General features: G+C 44.8%; 1 protein-coding gene across 1 annotated transcript in view; it reads left to right on the forward strand.

Moving 5' to 3' along the window:
• The first annotated feature begins 473 nt into the window (after positions 1-473).
• The window catches only part of slc39a6 (solute carrier family 39 member 6), a 32,408-nt gene continuing 11,002 nt past the window's right edge, over positions 474-21,879 (forward strand). Inside the window, exons 1-7 of the mRNA XM_029642019.2 lie at positions 474-603; positions 8,702-8,909; positions 12,118-12,754; positions 13,091-13,247; positions 14,991-15,098; positions 18,296-18,465; positions 18,779-18,967. Coding sequence (XP_029497879.1) covers positions 8,707-8,909; positions 12,118-12,754; positions 13,091-13,247; positions 14,991-15,098; positions 18,296-18,465; positions 18,779-18,967 — 1,464 coding nt within the window. The 5' untranslated portion in view covers positions 474-603; positions 8,702-8,706. The remainder of the gene's footprint in view (positions 604-8,701; positions 8,910-12,117; positions 12,755-13,090; positions 13,248-14,990; positions 15,099-18,295; positions 18,466-18,778; positions 18,968-21,879) is intronic.

Raw genomic sequence — 21,879 nt, forward strand, 5'->3', positions numbered from 1 at the left:
ACCAATGGGATGCTCGAGTGGGGGTGTTCATGAAGGAACCAATGGGATGCTTGGGTGGGAGGCAGATGCCCACATGCAGGAACGCCCCAAATTGAGGGCTGCAGTTGCACACAGGTTCATGTCCTAACTGTCCAGGAGCAGAAACAGATCACATCCTCCTTCACTGTCAAACTTATGAACAAGCATTTCGCTACACTCGCATTAACATCTGCGAACCATGTGTATGTGACCAATAAAATTAGATTTGACATCAAAGGCAAACGCTCAGAAGAATGATTACGTCCCTGGGAATAAGCTTCACCATTATCCAATTTGCTCAAAATCCGCCCAGAACACACTGTAATCCATTTATCAATAACTTCCTTCTTCCAGTCATGTAGACTAGAGCGCAGAATCTAGAACAACATCAGTCTCACCACACTCCATCCCGGTAGGTGGCGGTAATGCACCTAATACTGGTATGCACCCTATTGCACATTTTGACCACCAGACGTCTCTCCTGCCGAGATAAATACTTTAGTCAGCACTATTCTGTACCACACACACTTCATTCGAAGGAAGGTTTGGAAGAAACGTGTATCCTACAAGCGCTACGGTTTCCAGGTAGGAGATTCCTTGTGCTATGTTTAGCTAGATTTTAACACATGTATTAAGCGGCGGAGTATGTCGCCCGCCTTGCGTTTTTGTTCAATGGGTTTGTTTAGTTTCCGGTCTATGCTGCTTGACGTTTTCTCTGCACACGGCACCGTAGATTTTGCTAGTGCAGAGTGCATAAATTCAGCTCATGGCGCTCTATTTTGATAGTAAACTCGGTGTATTTCGTCTCCGAGATTCCTGTGGTCGTTACAAAACACAATTGTATCGTTTTTCATTTGCGCATGATTGCCTATCATTTACACCCTGACTAGGCCCTGGCAAGGCCCGCAAGCAACCACCATATGTTCTTCCTTCGAAATGCCGCATCTGTTGATAAAGGAGAAAGAAATCTCTAGCTATGAGTCTGGGTACTTGCATGTTGGCCTTTTGTTATAAGTGATTTGTCGTGGTTATGCTAACACGAACTAGGAGTGTGGATCTGTCGACGTTCGTATTTACCTGATGAGTTATTCTCAGATATACTGGCCCCATTTTGACCAAACACGGTAAATGATGCGTTTTGTCCTGGTTGGTGCAATCCGATTTCTTTGTGACGTCCCTACCGAAACGTTTTTAAATGTCAACTTGGAATGTGTAGGGACGTAGCAGCGATCCCGGATAGCAATATTGACCATATTGCCATAAAGATACAATAGTGTGTGATTGTGGCCTGCAATTCGTGGCGTTCTTGCTTGTTTTCATTCCTGCATCTGCAGGAACACCCCCCTGGTCCAGCATGCCAGGCGCGGAAGAAGGACATTAACTACCGGTGTCTCTCCCACCTGCTGTTTAACGGAGTCCCAGCACAGTGTCCTTTGCTTACACCTGCCGAACACTTGCTCTCGACTTTAATAGAACTGCTGGAAAGCTGTGCCCGACAGGCAGGGGAAAAGGACACTACCAGTGTCCTAACTACCTATCCCACCTGCTGTGTACCGGAATCCTAACTAGCTAGCACACCGTTTGTTTCGCTCCAGCCTGCCGTGAACACCTGTCCTCGCAGTCATTAACAGACCCGCAATAAAGCAGTGCCCGACAGGCAGGGGCGAAGGACACCATTGCCGCCCCCACCCCTTCTTATATAGTTGTTTTTGTTAGTTTGCGTCCAACATTATGTTCATCACCTAGTTTACTGGAGCGCCCCCGCCTTTTGCCTGTGTACCGGAGTCCTATCTTAAATTGACCAGTAGAAGTATAAAGAGCAGTTTCATCATTTCTGGGGGAAAACATGTTTACTGTTGCCTTGCTTTCCTGTTGTTTTGAAATGGCAATACATCACTTCATTCTAGTTAGCCAGCTAGCTAATTGGCTAATAGCACAGATGAAATAATCTTTGTTAATGGCTTGTTGTAGCTAGCTAAGTCTGAACTAGCACACCTGATTCACCTTGGCGCAAGAAAGAGGATTTCAACACCTACCATCTCAGATTATTCTGAAATCGTTTCTGTAGTTCGAAACTGATAGGGTTAGCATTCCTGCAACATTGTTTAGTTGAAATACATTTCTCACAGAACAAATTATATCTAATTGATTGCATCAAATTGGCATTTTTTATTTATTTCTGAAGTTCAATAAATATAGTACCTAACATCCTATTTGGACAAAAGGTCTTCCTAACAATGAGTAAGACATGAGAAATTGCCAAAAGCCACCCACAGACTGGCCACAACCGCAGGGCCGGAGCCAGACATAAGCGGTCGCTTAGTGTCCCCAGTCCTTCAGTCTCAATTTACTGTTCAGTTAGAATAGTAGAATGCACAAGGTGTCATTTCGAAATTTGGTTGTGCATCGGCAGTCTTTCCTCTCATGTCAGTCATCTCAATTAACCATGTCCGCTACCAATTTTTAGATTGGTAAATTAGTTTTGCCCATCTATCTAAACTTGTAATAAGCATGGCCAAATACCAACAGGCCACGCAGGGCATGTGCCGTGACCTTCAGGGGACCCTTTTTCTTTTCTTTTTACAAAAAAAAACCTTATTAGTCACACTCACTCAGATCGTATTAACATGGTATAAATCTTGGCCGAATGTGTAGAATTGCAGGAAATTAACTTTAAAATGTACAATGTTATCTCTGCCGTCAAGAAGGGGGGAACAAATGTTTTGCCTGCGAGGTGGGGACCTCCCCAACCAAATCTTGCCCACTCCAACGGCCAGTATACAGTATCAGTTCTGTTTGACACGTAGTATAAAGCTTGGTGTATTGTTTATTCGTTCTATGTAATGTATTCTCAGCAAATTTGGTGACGTCTTTTCCCCCTTGTTTCACACTTATCTTTTCCCCATAAATAAGTGTGAAAGTACCAGGTTTTGCAGCTGTTCCTGTCACACCCTTTTATCCATTTTGCTGGTGTTTATTTATGACAATTGTCTTTGCAACTTTGGGTAGAAAACCAATAGCTTTTGCTCATGATGAAACTAAATTGCGTGGTCATCCTCACAAGTCAAGTCGGTCTTCAATGAGAGTAATTCAGTTTGACCTCTTAGACTTACAGTGCATTGGGAAAGTATTTAGACCCCTTGACCTTTTCCACGTTTTGTTACATTCCAGATTCATGTAATACCCTTGATGTACGGATACCCTGAGAAAAAGGTTAATGGAAGATAAGACCATCGAGCCAAGCAAATGTTAGCTAATTAGCGAGTAGGGACCATAGAATATTTGCCATCTTTAAGGTACCTAGCTAGCTAGTCAAGGCAATCTTTCATGCCTGGATTTGCACACACTGACCTTCTCAACCCAGTTATTTGCGCACTGCTGCATGACCTCAGTTATTTTGAGTGTTGGGCAGATCTTGACATAATGCCTTATTTCCTTTTATAAGTAAATAATTGCACCAATGCATCCCATCCAAAAGTGAGAATGTTCATCAACTGTGAAACCCTTCTAAGGTTACATGATGGAGTTTGTCTTATGACTATTTATAAACCCTTATTCAACCATGCTTTAATAGTCCTTCGTGCTTGCCAAATTATAAGCCTATCTCACAATTTTAACTGTTTATTCATGTGTCTGTTTAATTGATGGTTAAAGTAGTTGGCCCATTGTCAAATGCAGCATTAAATATTTAACCATTTTAAAGCAATTTGGGCCCAGGCATCAGACTCCAGATCTTTATTGCAGAGTTGTGTCAATGAGGTGGTCGGTTTTCAATTGGATAACACTTATCACGTGGTTGGTGCAGGCTGAAAAAATATGGCTTTAGGATGCTATCGGAAACTTTAACATTTGTAACTAGCATGTTACCAAGCATTCGTTGTTACACCCCTGTAATTACAGACTATATTTAACACCAGTTACATGTTATTACAGTGGAACTATGAATTATTACAATACTGTAATTACATATGTACAGTGTATTCAGAAAGTACTCAGACAACTTTTTCTGCATTTTGTTACGTTACAGCCTTATTCTAACATGGATTAAATAAAACTTGACTCTTCAATCTACACACACCCCATAATGACAACGTAAAAACTAGTTTGCAAAAAAAAACTAAAATTGATATCACATTTACACAATTATTCAGACTCTTTACTCAGAACTATGTTCAAGTACCTTTGGCAGAGATTACAGCCTCGAGTATTCTTGGGTATGTCGCTACAAGCTTGGCACACCTGTATTTGGGGAGTTTCTCCCACTCTTCTCTGCAGATCCTCTCAATCTCTGTCAGGTTTGATGAGAAGGGTTGCAGCACAGCTATTTTCAGCTCTCTCCAGAGATGTTAGATTGGGTTCAAGTCCAGGCTCTGGTTGGGCTACTCAAGGAGATTCAGACTTGTCCTGAAGCCACTCCTGCATTGTCTTGTGCATACGGTCGTTTTTTATAAATTTATTTTTTATTTAACCTTTATTTAATCAGGAAGGGCTCATTGAGGTTAAAATCTCTTTTTCAAGAGTGCCCTGGCTAAGATAGGCAGCACCAAGTCATTACAAAAAAAATACATTTTGGACACTTCAGTGAAAATGGTTAACTTTGTTAAAGCAAGGATCTTGAACTCTTGTATTTTCTGCACTATGCAATGATATGGGCAGTGACCATGTAAGGCTTTTACAACATACAGAAGTGAGGTGGTTATCAAGTGTCAATACTTTGCCCCATTTTTTTAAAATTGAGAGACGAGCTTAAAGTTTTCTTTACTGACTGTAATTTTCACTTGTTTGACAGCTTGCATGATGATGAGTTTCTCACACGACTGGCCTATCTGGGTGATGTTTTTTTTTCTCGCCTGAATGAGCTGAATATAGGATTACAGGGACTCACTGCAACTATATTCAACGTGCGGGACAGAATTGAGGCTATATTAAGAAGTTGGAGCTCTTCTCTGTCTGCATTAACAAAACACAGGTCTTTCCATCATTATATGATTTTGTTTTTGTGTGCAAATAAACTCGAGCTTACGGACAATGTCAAATGTGATATAGCGATGCACCTGAGTGAGTTGGGTGCGCAATTACACATGTACTTTCCTGAAACGCATGACACAACTGGATTCATTATCCCTTTCATGCTCTGCCTCCAGTCCACTTACCGATATCTGAACAAGAGAGCCTCATCGAAATTGCAATAAGCGGTTCTGTGAAAATTGAATTTAATCAGAAGCCACTGCCAGATTTCTGGATTGGGCTGCGCTCTGAGTATCCTGCCTTGGTAAATCACGCTGTTAAGACACTGGTGCACTTTGCAACCACGTACCTATATAAGAGTGGATTCTCTGCCCTCACTAGCATGAACTAATTACAGGCACAGACTGTGTGGAAAATGATTTAAGACAGACTCTCAAACTCTATAAAAAGTTTGGGAGCCACTGGTCTAGATGAGGTGGAGGAGACAGGTTAAATACAGGCACAAACTGTGTGAAATGATTTATTAAGACTGAGACTCTCTCCAATACAACCCAACATTGCAGTGTTGTGTGCATCCTTTCAAGCACACCCTTCTCATTAACCTGTGGTGAGTTATTCCCAATTTTCAATTAACAAATAAGGTTTCATATGTAAGATGGCTAAATAAAGAGCAGCAACATTAATTGTTTTTTTTGTGCCCTGGTCCTATAAGAGCTCTTTGTCACAACCCGGCTCGTGGGAAGTGACAAACTCACACTCGTTCTCATGTTTGTGTGGCAGGCTTACAATGATGGCAAAACAACATTTTGAGAGTGTGCTGTTCCCTGGTGCTAGAGGGGGTACGCAGCTGGAGGTTGAATGTTTGAAGGGGTACGGGACTATAACAAACTATGGGAACCACTGATATAGACCAATTAATTTAATATACCACAGGTGGACCCCAATTAAGTTGTAGAAACGTCTCAAGGATGATCAATGGAAACAGGATGCACCTGAGCTCAATTTCAAGTGTCATAAGAAAGGATCATATGTCAAATTGTTTAAAAAATGATTTATACATTTGCTAACATTACTAAACCTGTTTTCAGTTTGTCATAGGCTATTGTGTGTGTGTTGTATTTAATCCATTTTAGAATAAGCCTGTAATGTGGAAAAAGTCAAGGGGTCTGAATACTTTCTGAAGGCACTGTAATCTTTGTCCTGGAAATGGCCTCTGTGGTTTATTCCCGTCAATAGAGGTCTGGATTAGTTAGACCAATCCCAGTGAACAAGCAAACTGTTAGGCAGCAGCAGTTGAAATGGTTTCAGTGTTATGGTCTTAAATGGTAAAAGTTCCAAAAACACAATGACCACGTGTACATGCGCACTGCATTCCGAATAGTAGCTCATATCCCGCTTATGGTCTTAATTGGGATAAGCTGTTTTACATCCATCTTTGATATCCCGCTCACAAGTATCCATGTAGCCACGAATAAACTGAATATTCCTCATATGGATCAAGTGGAATAGTAAGTGAAATCTGGACACTGACTGTAGGCCTAGAACATCTCACATGTAGCACAATATAATATTAACTGCTGCAGAATGATGCATTTCTTGCAGTAAAATTATACAACTAATGTTAATTTTGTCTCGAACAGGAGTGGAGAAATATTTATTTCAGCATCTCTTGAGAAAATGCGAATGCGCTTGTAATGTGTGGTCTCTGACACTGTTATGCAAGTACTGAAGTTTTATCAGAAACGTGTTTCCTAATTTTCTCAGCTTTTTGTTTACTTAACTGGTCAAAGTGATACCATTTAGCACAGGACCAATCTTTCCAGTGTATTGGAGTTGTTTTCTCCCCGGTCCCTAAATGAAACAACTTTAGCGGTGTTAACTACACTGATCAAAAATATAAACGTAATGTGTTGGTCCCATGAGCTGAAAAAAAGATCCCATAAATTTTCCTTTCACACACAACAGCTTATTTCTCTCATTTTGTGCACAAATGTATTTATATCCATGTTTGAGCAGTTCTCCTTTCCCGAGATAATCCATCCACCTGAAAGGTGTGGCATATCAAGAAGCTGATTTTAACGGGCATAAGCTTCTGACAACAAACACAATTGCATTTTATCGACGTCAATTTGAATGCACAGAAATACCGTGATGAGATCTTGAGGCCCATTTCGTTTAAGATGTACAGAGATTTACAACAGTAAATTGTTGTATTATTGTTTCACCTCAATGTTTGCTAGTAAACTTATCTACAGTGGGGCAAGTTTTGTGCAAGTTCTCCCACTTAAAAAGATGAGAGGCCTGTAATTTTAATTATAGGTACACTTCATCTATGACAGACAAAATGAGAAAAAGAAATCCAAAAAATCACATTTGTAGGATTTTTTAAAATGAATTTATTTGCAAATTATGGTTGAAAATAAGTATCCAACTATACTTGACAAACAAATGGCCTACCAAATGTCGGAAATTATTTGCAGAAACTTTGCCAAATTAGGGGTGAAAGTAGGCTATACTGTCCAGTACGGAGTATCAGCAAAAATAAATAATAAAATTATGCTGGATCGAACTGCGGTAGCCTACTTTTTGAAGGGATTTGTTTGACAATCAGATGAAAACATCACACAACACCCATGATAAGTGAAACTGAGCCTGCCGAGAATGACAAAAACAACAGTAAACTGGATAAGATGTTTACATGCCACAGTATCCCGTCTAATATAAGTATATCCCAGGTATCTTATCCGGGTGTCTCATAACCGGGATACAAACATTTTGGGGCTATTGTAAACAGGATATGTTTATATAAGTCAACTCTAACAGAGTACTCCGAATAATAACGGGATATTGGTGCGAATGTAAATGTGGTCAGGAGTATTCAACTCTTAACCTGTGAGATCCAGAGCCTGCTTGTTTTCTGTGCTACCTGATTAATTAGTTGCACACATCTGGTGTCCCAGGTCTTAATCAGTCCCTGATTTAGAGGGGGAAAACTGAAGAAAAATAAGCATTGGAACTGGCTTTGAGGTCCAGTGTTTATTTAATTTTCTTAATGTAATCTTTAACTAGGCTAGTCAGTTGTGAACAAATTCTTATTTACAATGACGGCCTACCGGCGAACACTGGGTTAACTGCCTTGTTCAGGGGCAGAACAACACATTTTTTTACCTTGTCAGCTCGGGGATTGGATTCAGCAACCTTTCGGTTACTGGCCCAACCCTCTAACCACTAGGCTACCTGCTACCCCAAAGGTCTGAGGGGTATAGTGTATAGAAGGCCACATTGAATTGCTTTCGAGAAGGACTGGGTTGACTTGTGAGGATGACCATACAATTTATTTTCATCATGAGCAAAAGCTATTGGTTTTCTACTATTGTACTAAAGTTATTGGTTTCTATTAGTTGTCAACCAATGTAATTTGCCAGGTCATTGTTTCCATTCGCTGTAGAAAATAGAGTTACTGGAGTGGTATAGCCTAGCGGAGTGGACACACAACACATCCAACTACTGATTGGTGTTTTCAATCCTATAGATTTGATTTAGATCGAGTTCACCATAAGAAATAGTTTTGCTTTAAGCAGTCCTTTTGTATTTGTCATTTTTAGGGTAATTTCTTAAAGGACAGCAATCATCTTTGTGAACTGCGTATTGCAAGACTATTTGAGCAATCAACTGACCTATGACCATGTTCCATTTGATTCACTTTTCCATGTAGAGGGAATGGCAACGAGGAGGTGGGCAGCAGCTGCCCTGGCAGTGCTGGGTCTTGCTATGTGTTGGCCCTGCTCTACTGGGGACACTGGTCCAGAGTGCACTCGTGTCACTGGGGAGACTGGTAAAAGTGGCAGTGAGTTTCTGTCCACTATCGACACCCAGATGGCAGAACAGACCCAGCGGCAGCACCTGGAAGCTCTCTTCGACAGGTAAATCCTTCAAGTGGAGCTCCAGTCTCCTTTTTCGCCTTTTTTAACACCTGACTTAACGCACATCTCAATAGGTAGTCACACAGTTAAGTCATGACCTCAAGTACAATTTTTATTTGAAACATGTTTAGTCTACAGCGGTTGTTTACAAACAGTGAAATGCTTACTTACTGGCCCTTCCCAACAATGCAGAGAGAAAATAGAAAAGTAATAAATACACAATCATTAACGATTACTTGACTATATACACAGGGTACATGCAGAGTCGCTGTGCAGTGGTACGAAGTAATTGAGGTAGATATGTACATATAACTAGTAATTAAGTGACTAGGCAACAAGAGACACTACTGTTTATGATCTATGTGATGAGTCAAAGTGCAAAACTGGTGCAGGTAGTTCGGGTAGCTATTTAGATTTTAATCAATATATATATATATTTTTTTATCCTTTATTTTACTAGGCAAGTCAGTTAAGAACAAATTCTTATTTTCAATGAGGCCTAGGAACAGTGGTTAACTGCCTGTTCAGGGGCAGAACGACAGATTTGTACCTTGTCAGCTCGGGGATTCGAACTTGCAACCTTTCGGTTACTAGTCCAACGCTCTAACCACTAGGCTACCCTGCCGATAACTATTTAGCCGTCTTAATGGCTTGGGGGTGGAAGCTGTTAAGGATCCTGTTGGTTCCAGACTTTGTGTATCGGTACCGCATGCCATGCGGTAGCAGAGAGAACAGTCTATGACTTGGGTGGCTGCAGTACATTTTTAGAGCCTTCCTCTGACACTGCCTGGTATAGAGGTCCTAGTTGGCAGGGAGCCCAACCCCGGTGATGTACTGGGCTGTACACACTACCTTCTGTAGCGCCTTGGCGTTGGATGAGAAACAGTTGCCGTACCAAGAGGTGATGCAGCCAGTCAAGATGCTGTCAATGGTGCAGATGTAGAATTATTTTGAGGATTTGAGGGCCCATGCTAAAACTGGTCAGTGTCCGGAAGGGGCATTGTCGTGCCCTCTTCACGACTGTGTGTGTGTGGGGACTATGATAGATCCTTAGTGATGTGGATACAGATTAAATTGACGCTCTTGACCCCTCATGCTCGGCCCTCCGTTTCCTGCAGTCCACAATCAGCTCCTTTGTCTTGCTGACGTTGAGGTAGAGGTTGTCGTCCTGGTACTACACTGACAGGTCTATGACGACCTCGCTTTAGGCGGTCTCATCGTTTTCGGTGTCCAGGCCTACCGCCGTCGGGTCATCAGCAAACTTAATGACGGTGTTGGAGTCGTGCCTGCCGACGCAGTTGTGGGTGAACAGGGAGTACAGGAGGGGACTAAGCACCCAACCTACCTTCACTGCCTGGACGTCGCCCGTCAGGAAGTCCAGAATCCAGTTGCAAAGGGAGGTGTTCAGTCTAGAGGTGTGTGAATGGACCTGAACCCGGTATGCACAATTTTATATATATATATATATATATATATATATGACTGGTTCCGAATGTGCCCGAGGACAACTATACCCGTTCTCTATAGACCTGGTCGGATCCAGACCCAGTCCAATCCAAGTGAGGGAAGCAGCAGAAAATATATACAGTATATTTTTTTAAGCTACTTCATTAACCGGAGCTGATACAGAATGAGAGGGAGAGGGGCCGTACTGTGACTCAGGAAGGGCGAGAAGAGAGACTTCAAACAAATCAAATCAAATGTATTTATATAGCCCTTCGTACATCAGCTGATATCTCAAAGTGCTGTACAGAAACCCAGCCTAAAACCCCAAACAGCAAGCAATGCAGGTGTAGAAGCAACCAAGCCGACTTGCTCTATAGCCATGGCAGCTATTAGTCTACTGTTATTTATCATAAAATATGATTACGTAGTACCTGTCTTGACTGCATTAAACTAGGAGAAGCTAGTTAACGTTAGCTAGCTAGGCTAATTCAGGCTTCAGTGCATGCACTTTCTTGTCCTACAGTTACAAATAACAACCACTCCATTCAGAATTTTAAGTAGCAGGCAGTCTACCTGTTGGCTCTTGGTCCTTGTAGCCTATCCTTCTCCTTTTAATTATGTAATTTTAATTCCATCTTCCATTGATTAGGCCTAACTTTTGCCACACACGGAGGCTCTGACTGCCACTTTGATGACTTATGATTTTCCAGCAACAACAACGTGCACGCGCCACGCTTTACTCTTGTGGAAAGCCAGAGCAGCAGCAACAAGGTGCACACGCCACGCTTTACTCTTGTGGAAAGCCAGAGCAGCAGCAACAAGGTGCACGCGCCACGCTTTACTCTTGTGGAAAGCCAGAGCAGCAGCAACAAGGTGCACGCGCCACGCTTTACTCTTGTGGAAAGCCAGAGCAGCAGCAACAAGGTGCACGCGCCACGCTTTACTCTTGTGGAAAGCCAGAGCAGCAGCAACAAGGTGCACGCGCCACGCTTTACTCTTGTGGAAAGCCAGAGCAGCAGCAACAAGGTGCACGCGCCACGCTTTACTCTTGTGGAAAGCCAGAGCAGCAGCAACAAGGTGCACGCGCCACGCTTTACTCTTGTGGAAAGCCAGAGCAGCAGCAACAAGGTGCACGCGCCACGCTTTACTCTTGTGGAAAGCCAGAGCAGCAGCATACATTGTGCAATTTCTCTCTCTACTGCAGCAGTCTCGTTTGGATCTGTACTGGCCCTTCCGGACCACTCCGTTAAAATGACACACACCAAACAAAACCTGTTATAATCAGATCTGACCCAGAACTGTGACATTATTTAGAATTCTGGATCCGGCTCACGTTTCAGATATTTGGGTACGGGTGGATCTGAGAAGACCTGTAGTTCAGTTCTTGGGAACAGGAACTGTGGTGGTCTGCTTGAAACATGTAGGTATTACAGACTGGGTCAGGGAGGGGTTGAAAAATTCAGTGAAGACTCCTGCCAAGCTTGTCAGTGCATTCTCTGAGTATGCTTCCTGGTAGTCTGTCTGGCCATGCGGCCTTGTGAATGTTGACCTGTTTAAAGGTCAACTCCTTGAAGTTTGCAGTTGTAAAAAATAAAAAACTTTGTTCAAACCTTTTTCTGGTCTATATGCACATCTTGAGTGTGTTTAATAGAGTATAATATAGCTATTTTGATTTATTCACGTTCTGAATGTGTGAACCGTGTACAAAGGTGATGAGAACAGCTACATAATGCCTAAATATACATTATTTGAAATTGTACAGGTACGGGGAGAATGGCACCATTTCGCTGGCAGGCCTGAAGCGGCTGTTGGAAAACGTGGGACTCGACCGAATACGAAAGGTCATGGTGCAACACCATGAACAACCCGTGGACGACGGAGCGGAGGGGCATCGGCATGGACACCACAACCACCACCGTAACCACCAACACGAGGACGACCACAATGGCACACACCGTCAAAAGCACTCCCACCGCCCCCCCATTGAGCCCAAAAAGGTTCCCGAGACCCCCAAGGTGCCCAAAGTAGATGACCCTGTCCTGGGGAAGAAAGTGGAGAATTCGGATGCCCACCATAACCTCTATGTGAAGAAAACCACCGCAGCGCAGGAGATTAGCACCACCACTGAGGCAGTGCGCAGTCGGCGGGAAGCCCCCACTGCTAGTCTGACCTCTGTCATACTGGTCAGCAACTCTCTGGGGGCTGAGAACCAAACGCAGCCACCCATGGTCAGGCAGGAGGGCTCGGATAATCAGCACTTAGATGACCACGATAATGACCATAATGATCACAACCATGATCATGAACACAGTCATGAAGAACACAGTCATGATGACCACAGCCATGGTCAGGACAGCCTCCACAACCAGAGCCAAGATCACATACAGGAGAAAGCAGAGGTATGATTTGGGCAGCAATGTGACATTCGGGGTGTTTGATATTCAAACCACACAAACATTCTCATACTCATAATTCCCATTGCACGTACCACTTCGACATTTGTCATTGTATATGTTTATGACAAATGTTTCTCCCATATTTAGGTGTCTGATGTGCTTGAACTCAATTCTGTCTTCCAGTTATTTCATTGTCCCATATTCAGAACTTTTTTCAAATTGGGTTCTCTCTCGCATATCTTTGTCAAAACAAATCATCAAGCTATGTATGTGCTTGCTTCATATTTAGTTTGTGTATTTGGTCACATGCATAATTTGTATCGTCGTTGTATATTTTAGTGTTTGAATGCCTCCAGTATCCTGTCGTCCCATGGAATGGCCAAAGGGCCCCTGTCTCTCAGTGACTTCAGCTACCTCTGTCCTGCCCTTCTCAACCAGATCGATGCCAAGTCCTGCATACTGCACGGCAACCAAACACCCCAGCATGTCAACAAAGGTATGATTATGGCTCTTTCGCAATTGATCGAAAAAGATCGGACCTCTCCCCACTTCTTCTCTTCATTTCATTGAACTGATCTGAAAGAACTGACCAGGGGCCCGGTTTCCCAAAAGCATCTTAAGGCTAATGTCATGGTTAGAACCTTCATAGGAGCATTGTTAAATATCCAAGCCGTTTACCATAACCATCGTTATTGATGCTGCACTTGAAAAACGCTTGTAATCTAATGCCTAGCTCAGACCACTCATCGAACAGCTAAATGTGTCTTTAGATGTTTTTTTTTCCCATGCCCTCCCACCTTACTTAATACACAAGAGCTCCGCTAAACAGAATACATAGTTGATCTGTCTCTGACCACCGATAACTTCAGAACAAAAGTTGACTACAAATATGAAGTTGACAATGTCTTTGCAATGTGATACAGAGAAGTGATGTATAAAAAGACGCTTCGAATGGAAACAGAGATGACTGCATTAACATCTAAACAGTTATCGGTGTTTTCAATAGACTTCTATTTTGCTACATGTATGCTACTGTCTGTCATTTATTTTGATATATTTCATGATGTGTAGCCTAACGTGCATAAAGATGTGCCAAATCTTTTTTTTTTGTGTCAATTTTTATTGGGTAAGCATTAGAATATGCCACCCTTCAATATTTGCAGCCGTAGTTGGTGATATCTCTGGAGCTGATCCGTCGTCAGTATTGTGAAATAATGATATTTTTAAGGAAATATTTGAATGGAGAAAGCTGATCCCGCCAGTATCGACAAACGACTCCCTTAGTGACCGCTCTCTCTGTGTGATGTTTTGGGAAACGCATGTTACGTCTTCAGCTGTTGTAGTAAAAATGCATCGTTAAAACACTTGTACGCCTAAGTTCCATCGCTATTGGGAAACCGGGTCCAGGTCAAAGCCAGCCTTACTATGTGCTGTATTCATTTCACCTGTCAGGTCTTTTCCAATCAGTGCTGTTGGAAGGGGGGGAAACGAGCAGAGGATGGATTTCAAAACCATATCGACAGAGCCTTTATCTCCTCTTACAGAAAGTCAACTTACACTGTCTAGCCAGAAAGTAATAAAAACATGGGATCCACTTGCTAATCTAGTAGGAGTCTCTGGTGCTTTGGAATATATAATATGATACCTGTGCTCGCATAATGCCATAATTGTTTGAAGTGCCAATGTTTGAGTCAGCCAATCTTTGTCAGAACAAAAGGGTAACTGTGAGCGAGCAGTGTGCAGGAATCTTTTTTTACACTATCCTCGGTTTGTTCAGCTTGCAGACAACAATGAAATGTAATGTAATTATAGCTGCTTTGATTGAATTTCATGGCAAGTCAGTTGGACACTCAAGTACCAATCAAGTGGCTGAGGTCTCTTGATTTTGACCTTGAGTTTCACATGTGTTGGTACATTTAGATAAATATTAACTGCAAGATTGATATTAGGATAATAGTGCATACTGTAATCTGCACATGCTCCGTTTTCTGGTCTGAAGAGTATGGTTCCTCTTTTGGCTTGCCTTAAAGACAATCTGTTACTTTTATATCCAGCCCAAGTGCTTCTTCTGAACTGGTTAATGAAGTCAGATTGTGCCTGGACAATAATGACATTTTGAAGAATATGTGCACTTACTACAGCATAATGTAAAGAAAATTAGTAAAACTATTAAGCATATTCATCTTAGCAATGCCTCATATGCATTAATCACATGTTTATTTTTTTTTCTGCCTTCCAGTTCACAAGCATAATAATCCCAATCACCATGGTCACCACAACCATGATCACACTCACGAGGACCATCAAGTGAATGAAAACAACAAGAAAGTAGGCTCAATTCAAGCAGGTAAGAACCACTGTATCTTGCGCCGGGTTAATTTTCAGTATGGTGTCCTCCTTCGTATTCTGCCTCTCCAATTCTGTGGTACATTTAAGTCATTTAGCAGACGCTCTTATCCAGAGCGACTTACAAATTGGTAGATAAGATGAATCTATTAGTTGTCATTAAATGTCTTTCATTCCATTACACCAGTTTGTCTATTATACTTTTAGGGGACATTTTGCATTTACATTTACATTTACATTTAAGTCATTTAGCAGACGCTCTTATCCAGAGCGACTTACAAATTGGTGCATTCACCTTATGACCTCCAGTGGAACAGTAGTGCATCTAAATCTTTTCAGGGGAGGGGGTGAGAGGGATTACTTTATCCTATCCTAGGTATTCCTTAAAGAGGTGGGGTTTCAGGTGTCTCCGGAAGGTGGTGATTGACTCCGCTGTCCTGGCGTCGTGAGGGAGTTTGTTCCACCATTGGGGGGCCAGAGCAGCGAACAGTTTTGACTGGGCTGAGCGGGAACTGTACTTCCTCAGTGGTAGGGAGGCGAGCAGGCCAGAGGTGGATGAACGCAGTGCCCTTGTTTGGGTGTAGGGCCTGATCAGAGCCTGGAGGTACTGAGGTGCCGTTCCCCTCACAGCTCCGTAGGCAAGCACCATGGTCTTGTAGCGGATGCGAGCTTCAACTGGAAGCCAGTGGAGGGAGCGGAGGAGCGGGGTGACGTGAGAGAACTTGGGAAGGTTGAACACCAGACGGGCTGCGGCGTTCTGGATGAGTTGTAGGGGTTTAATGGCACAGGCAGGGAGCCCAGCCAACAGCGAGTTGCAGTAATCCAGACGGGAGATGACAAGTGCCTGGATTAGGACCTGCGCCGCTTCCTGTGTGAGGCAGGGTCGTACTCTGCGGATGTTGTAGAGCATGAACCTACAGGAACGGGCCACCGCCTTGATGTTAGTTGAGAACGACAGGGTGTTGTCCAGGATCACGCCAAGGTTCTTAGCGCTCTGGGAGGAGGACACAATGGAGTTGTCAACCGTGATGGCGAGATCATGGAACGGGCAGTCCTTCCCCGGGAGGAAGAGCAGCTCCGTCTTGCCGAGGTTCAGCTTGAGGTGGTGATCCGTCATCCACACGGATATGTCTGCCAGACATGCAGAGATGCGATTCGCCACCTGGTCATCAGAAGGGGGAAAGGAGAAGATTAATTGTGTGTCGTCTGCATAGCAATGATAGGAGAGACCATGTGAGGTTATGACAGAGCCAAGTGACTTGGTGTATAGCGAGAATAGGAGAGGGCCTAGAACAGAGCCCTGGGGGACACCAGTGGTGAGAGCACGTGGTGTGGAGACGGATTCTCGCCACGCCACCTGGTAGGAGCGACCTGTCAGGTAGGACGCAATCCAAGCGTGGGCCGCGCCGGAGATGCCCAACTCGGAGAGGGTGGAGAGGAGGATCTGATGGTTCACAGTATCGAAGGCAGCCGATAGGTCTAGAAGGATGAGAGCAGAGGAGAGAGAGTTAGCTTTAGCAGTGCGGAGCGCCTCCGTGATACAGAGAAGAGCAGTCTCAGTTGAATGACTAGTCTTGAAACCTGACTGATTTGGATCAAGAAGGTCATTCTGAGAGAGATAGCGGGAGAGCTGGCCAAGGACGGCACGTTCAAGAGTTTTGGAGAGAAAAGAAAGAAGGGATACTGGTCTGTAGTTGTTGACATCGGAGGGATCGAGTGTGGGTTTTTTCAGAAGGGGTGCAACTCTCGCTCTCTTGAAGACGGAAGGGACGTAGCCAGCGGTCAGGGATGAGTTGATGAGCGAGGTGAGGTAAGGGAGGAGGTCTCCGGAAATGGTCTGGAGAAGAGAGGAGGGGATAGGGTCAAGCGGGCAGGTTGTAGGGCGGCCGGCCGTCACAAGACGCGAGATTTCATCTGGAGAGAGAGGGGAGAAAGAGGTCAGAGCACAGGGTAGGGCAGTGTGAGCAGAACCAGCGGTGTCGTTTGACTTAGCAAACGAGGATCGGATGTCGTCGACCTTCTTTTCAAAATGGTTGACGAAGTCATCTGCAGAGAGGGAGGAGGGGGGGAGGGGGAGGAGGATTCAGGAGGGAGGAGAAGGTTGCAAAGAGCTTCCTAGGGTTAGAGGCAGATGCTTGGAATTTAGAGTGGTAGAAAGTGGCTTTAGCAGCAGAGAGAGAAGAGGAAAATGTAGAGAGGAGGGAGTGAAAGGATGTCAGGTCCGCAGGGAGGCGAGTTTTCCTCCATTTCCGCTCGGCTGCCCGGAGCCCTGTTCTGTGAGCTCGCAATGAGTCGTCGAGCCACGGAGCGGGAGGGGAGGACCGAGCCGGCCTGGAGGATAGGGGACATAGAGAGTCAAAGGATGCAGAAAGGGAGGAGAGGAGGGTTGAGGAGGCAGAATCAGGAGATAGGTTGGAGAAGGTTTGAGCAGAGGGAAGAGATGATAGGATGGAAGAGGAGAGAGTAGCGGGGGAGAGAGAGCGAAGGTTGGGACGGCGCGATACCATCCGAGTAGGGGCAGTGTGGGAAGTGTTGGATGAGAGCGAGAGGGAAAAGGATACAAGGTAGTGGTCGGAGACTTGGAGGGGAGTTGCAACGAGGTTAGTGGAAGAACAGCATCTAGTAAAGATGAGGTCGAGCGTATTTCCTGCCTTGTGATTAGGGGGGGAAGGTGAGAGGGTGAGGTCAAAAGAGGAGAGGAGTGGAAAGAAGGAGGCAGAGAGGAATGAGTCAAAGGTAGGCGTGGGGAGGTTAAAGTCGCCCAGAACTGTGAGAGGTGAGCCGTCCTCAGGAAAGGAGCTTATCAAGGCATCAAGCTCATTGATGAACTCTCCGAGGGAACCTGGAGGGCGATAAATGATAAGGATGTTAAGCTTGAAAGGGCTGGTAACTGTGACAGCATGGAATTCAAAGGAGGCGATAGACAGATGGGTAAGGGGAGAAAGAGAGAATGACCACTTGGGAGAGATGAGGATCCCGGTGCCACCACCCCGCTGACCAGAAGCTCTCGGGGTGTGCGAGAACACGTGGGCAGACGAAGAGAGAGCAGTAGGAGTAGCAGTGTTGTCTGTGGTGATCCATGTTTTGCTTGAGCAATTAGCAGTTTGCTAAAATGTCACCGTTTCACTTTCATCAATGAACCTTTTAATCAAAAACTGGATCTATGCATGTATTTGAACGTGTGTATGTGTGTTCTAGCGTGGGCCGGCGGCTTTGTCTCCATCACCATCATCAGCCTGCTGTCCTTGGCTGGAGTGGTGCTCATCCCGTTGATGAACCGGGTCTTCTTCAAGTTCCTGCTCAGCTTCCTGGTGGCGCTGGCTGTGGGCACGCTGAGCGGAGACGCCTTCCTGCACCTCATACCCCACGTGAGTCACACTAGATGACTGCTTTGGAGCACTACATATTAGGGCAGAACATGGGGGTTGTTTCTAAAAGCTAAACATGACGCTTGGTCAATGTGACTGGCCAGTTAATCATGCTGAGCTGGACTTAAGTCAAGATTGCCATGAATCAGAAAAAAGTCACAATGATTGGTTACATTAGTTAGGACCAATTTGAATGGTCTGTACAAAAACTGCCCTCCTGGTGCTCTGGTGAGCTAAAACAAATGCACCTATTGCTTCCTATACTTCAGTCACACTCCCTCATAAATTCCCATATCCTCCTCTACCCCACCAGTCTCAGGGGGGCCACCACCATCAGCACTCTGTGAACAAGACATCAGGGCACGGTCTCCATGGGGAGGAGGAAGAGGACCATAACCTGGACGGGGTGTGGAAGGGGTTGACGGCCCTGGGCGGAGTCTACTTCATGTTCCTCATCGAGCACTTCCTCACACTGGGCAAAATGTACAAGGACAAACAAAAGGTCGGGGGGTTCTTCAAGGATTGGCTTCTATTGTGTCGAATGTAGTTTTAGTCTTCATGTTATATATTTGCTGAAATGTTTATTCATTTTTGATCATTCAGTTTGGAAACCGGTGTGAATTTATTTGAGGGAGACACTGACTGAGGGAGGGAGACACTGACTGAGGGAGGGAGACACTGACTGAGGGAGGGAGACACTGACTGAGGGAGGGAGACACTGACTGAGGGAGGGAGACACTGACTGAGGGAGGGAGACACTGACTGAGGGAGGGAGGGAGACACTGACTGAGGGAGGGAGGGAGACACTGACTGAGGGAGGGAGGGAGACACTGACTGAGGGAGGGAGGGAGACACTGACTGAGGGAGGGAGGGAGACACTGACTGAGGGAGGGAGGGAGACACTGACTGAGGGAGGGAGGGAGACACTGACTGAGGGAGGGAGGGAGACACTGACTGAGGGAGGGAGGGAGACACTGACTGAGGGAGGGAGGGAGACACTGACTGAGGGAGGGAGGGAGACACTGACTGAGGGAGGGAGGGAGACACTGACTGAGGGAGGGAGGGAGACACTGACTGAGGGAGGGAGGGAGACACTGACTGAGGGAGGGAGGGAGACACTGACTGAGGGAGGGAGGGAGACACTGACTGACTGAGGGAGGGAGGGAGACACTGACTGACTGAGGGAGGGAGGGAGACACTGACTGAGACACTGACTGACTGACTGAGGGAGGGAGACACTGACTGAGACACTGACTGACTGACTGAGGGAGGGAGACACTGACTGAGACACTGACTGACTGACTGAGGGAGGGAGACACTGACTGAGACACTGACTGACTGACTGAGACACTGACTGACTGACTGACTGAGACACTGACTGACTGACTGAGGGAGGGAGACACTGACTGAGGGAGGGAGACACTGACTGACTGACTGAGGGAGGGAGACACTGACTGACTGACTGAGGGAGGGAGACACTGACTGACTGACTGAGGGAGGGAGGGAGACACTGACTGACTGACTGAGGGAGACACTGACTGACTGACTGAGGGAGACACTGACTGACTGACTGACTGACTGACTGAGGGAGGGAGACACTGACTGACTGACTGAGGGAGGGAGACACTGACTGACTGACTGAGGGAGACACTGACTGACTGACTGACTGACTGAGGGAGACACTGACTGACTGACTGACTGACTGAGGGAGACATACTTGATGAACAGAGACTTTGACCTGTAATGATCCTTCTAATTAATCACATCTATGATTAATCAATTAGGTGGATGGATTATTCTGACAAAGGATAAAATGCTCACTAAGTGAGCGTCATTACACAGGTGCACCTTGTGCTGTGGACAATAAAAGGCCACTAAAATGTGCAGTAAAACACAATATTTTTGCATTTGGAAAGTATTCAGACCCCTCGACTTTTTCCAAAATCTTGTTACGTTACAGCCTTATTCAATAAAGGAATATATATATTTTTTCCCTCAATCTACACACAATACCCCATAAACATTTTTTTAAATTGTTGCAAATGTATAAATAAAACAACTCACATTTACATAAATATTCAGACCCCTCTACTCAGTACTTTGTTGAAGCACCTTTGGCAGCGATTACAGCCTAGAGTCTTCTTTGGTATGACACTACAAGCTTGGCACACATTTTATTTGGGGATTTTCTCCTATTCTTCTATGCAGATTCTCTCAAGCGCTGTCAGGTTGAATGGGGTGAGTCACTGCACATCTGTTTTCAGGTCTCTCCAGAGATGTTCCATCAGGTTCAAGTCCTGGCTCTGGCTTGGCCACTCAAGGACATTGAGACTTGTCCCGAAGCCACTCTTGCCTTGTATTGGTGGTGTGCTTAGGGTCGTTGTTCTGTTGAAGGTGAACCTTCACCCCAGTCTGAGGTCCTGAGTGCTCTGGAGCAAGTTTTCATCAAGGATCACTCTGTACTTTTGCTCTGTTCATCTTTCCCTCGATCCTGACTAGTCTCCCAGTCCCTGCCGCTGAAAATCATCCCCACAGCATGACCACCATGCTTCAGTGTAGGGATGGTGCCAGGTTTCCTTTAGAAGTGATGCTTGGCATTCAGGCCAAAGAGTTCAATCTTGTTTTTTTTCCAGACCAGAGTCTTGTTTCTCATGGTCTGAGAGTCCTTTAGGTGCCTTTTGCCAAACTCCAAGTGGGCTGTCATGTGCCTTTTTACTGAGGTGTGGCTTCAGTCTGGCCACTCTACCATAACGGCCTGATTGGTGGAGTGCTGCAGAGATGGTTGTCCATCTGGAAGCTCTGTCAGTGACCATTGGATTTTTGGTCACTGACCAAGGCCCTTCTCCCCCCGATTGCTCAGTTTGCATGTGCGGTCAGCTTCAGGAAGAGTCATGGTGGTTCCAAACTTCTTCCATTTTAAGAACGATGGAGGCTGTGTTCTTGGACCTTCAATGCTGCAGAAATCTTTTGGTACACATCCCCAGATCTGTGCTTCGACACAATCCTATCACCGAGATCTATGGGCAATTCCTTTGACCTCATGGCTTGGTTTTTGCTTTTTATTTAATCCATTTTAGAATAAGGTTGTAACGTTAAAAAATAATGTGAAAAAAGTCTATAGGTGTCTGAATACTTTCTGAACGTGTGTGTGTACAAAGCATTAGGAACACCTTCCTAATATTGAGTTGCACCCCCGCTTTAGCACTCAGGACAACTTCAATTCATCCGGCAATGGACTCTACAAGGTGTCGGAAGTGTTCCACAGGGATTCTGGCCCATGTTGACTCCAATGCGTCCCACAGTTGTTTGAAGTTGGCTGGATGTCCTTTGGCTGGATGTCCTTTTGGTTGGTGGACCTTTCATGATACACACTGGAAACTGTTGTGTGACAAACCCAGCACCTTTGCCGTTCTT

This window comes from Oncorhynchus nerka, linkage group LG9b (genome assembly GCF_034236695.1).
Source record: "Oncorhynchus nerka isolate Pitt River linkage group LG9b, Oner_Uvic_2.0, whole genome shotgun sequence".
NCBI lineage: Eukaryota > Metazoa > Chordata > Actinopteri > Salmoniformes > Salmonidae > Oncorhynchus > Oncorhynchus nerka.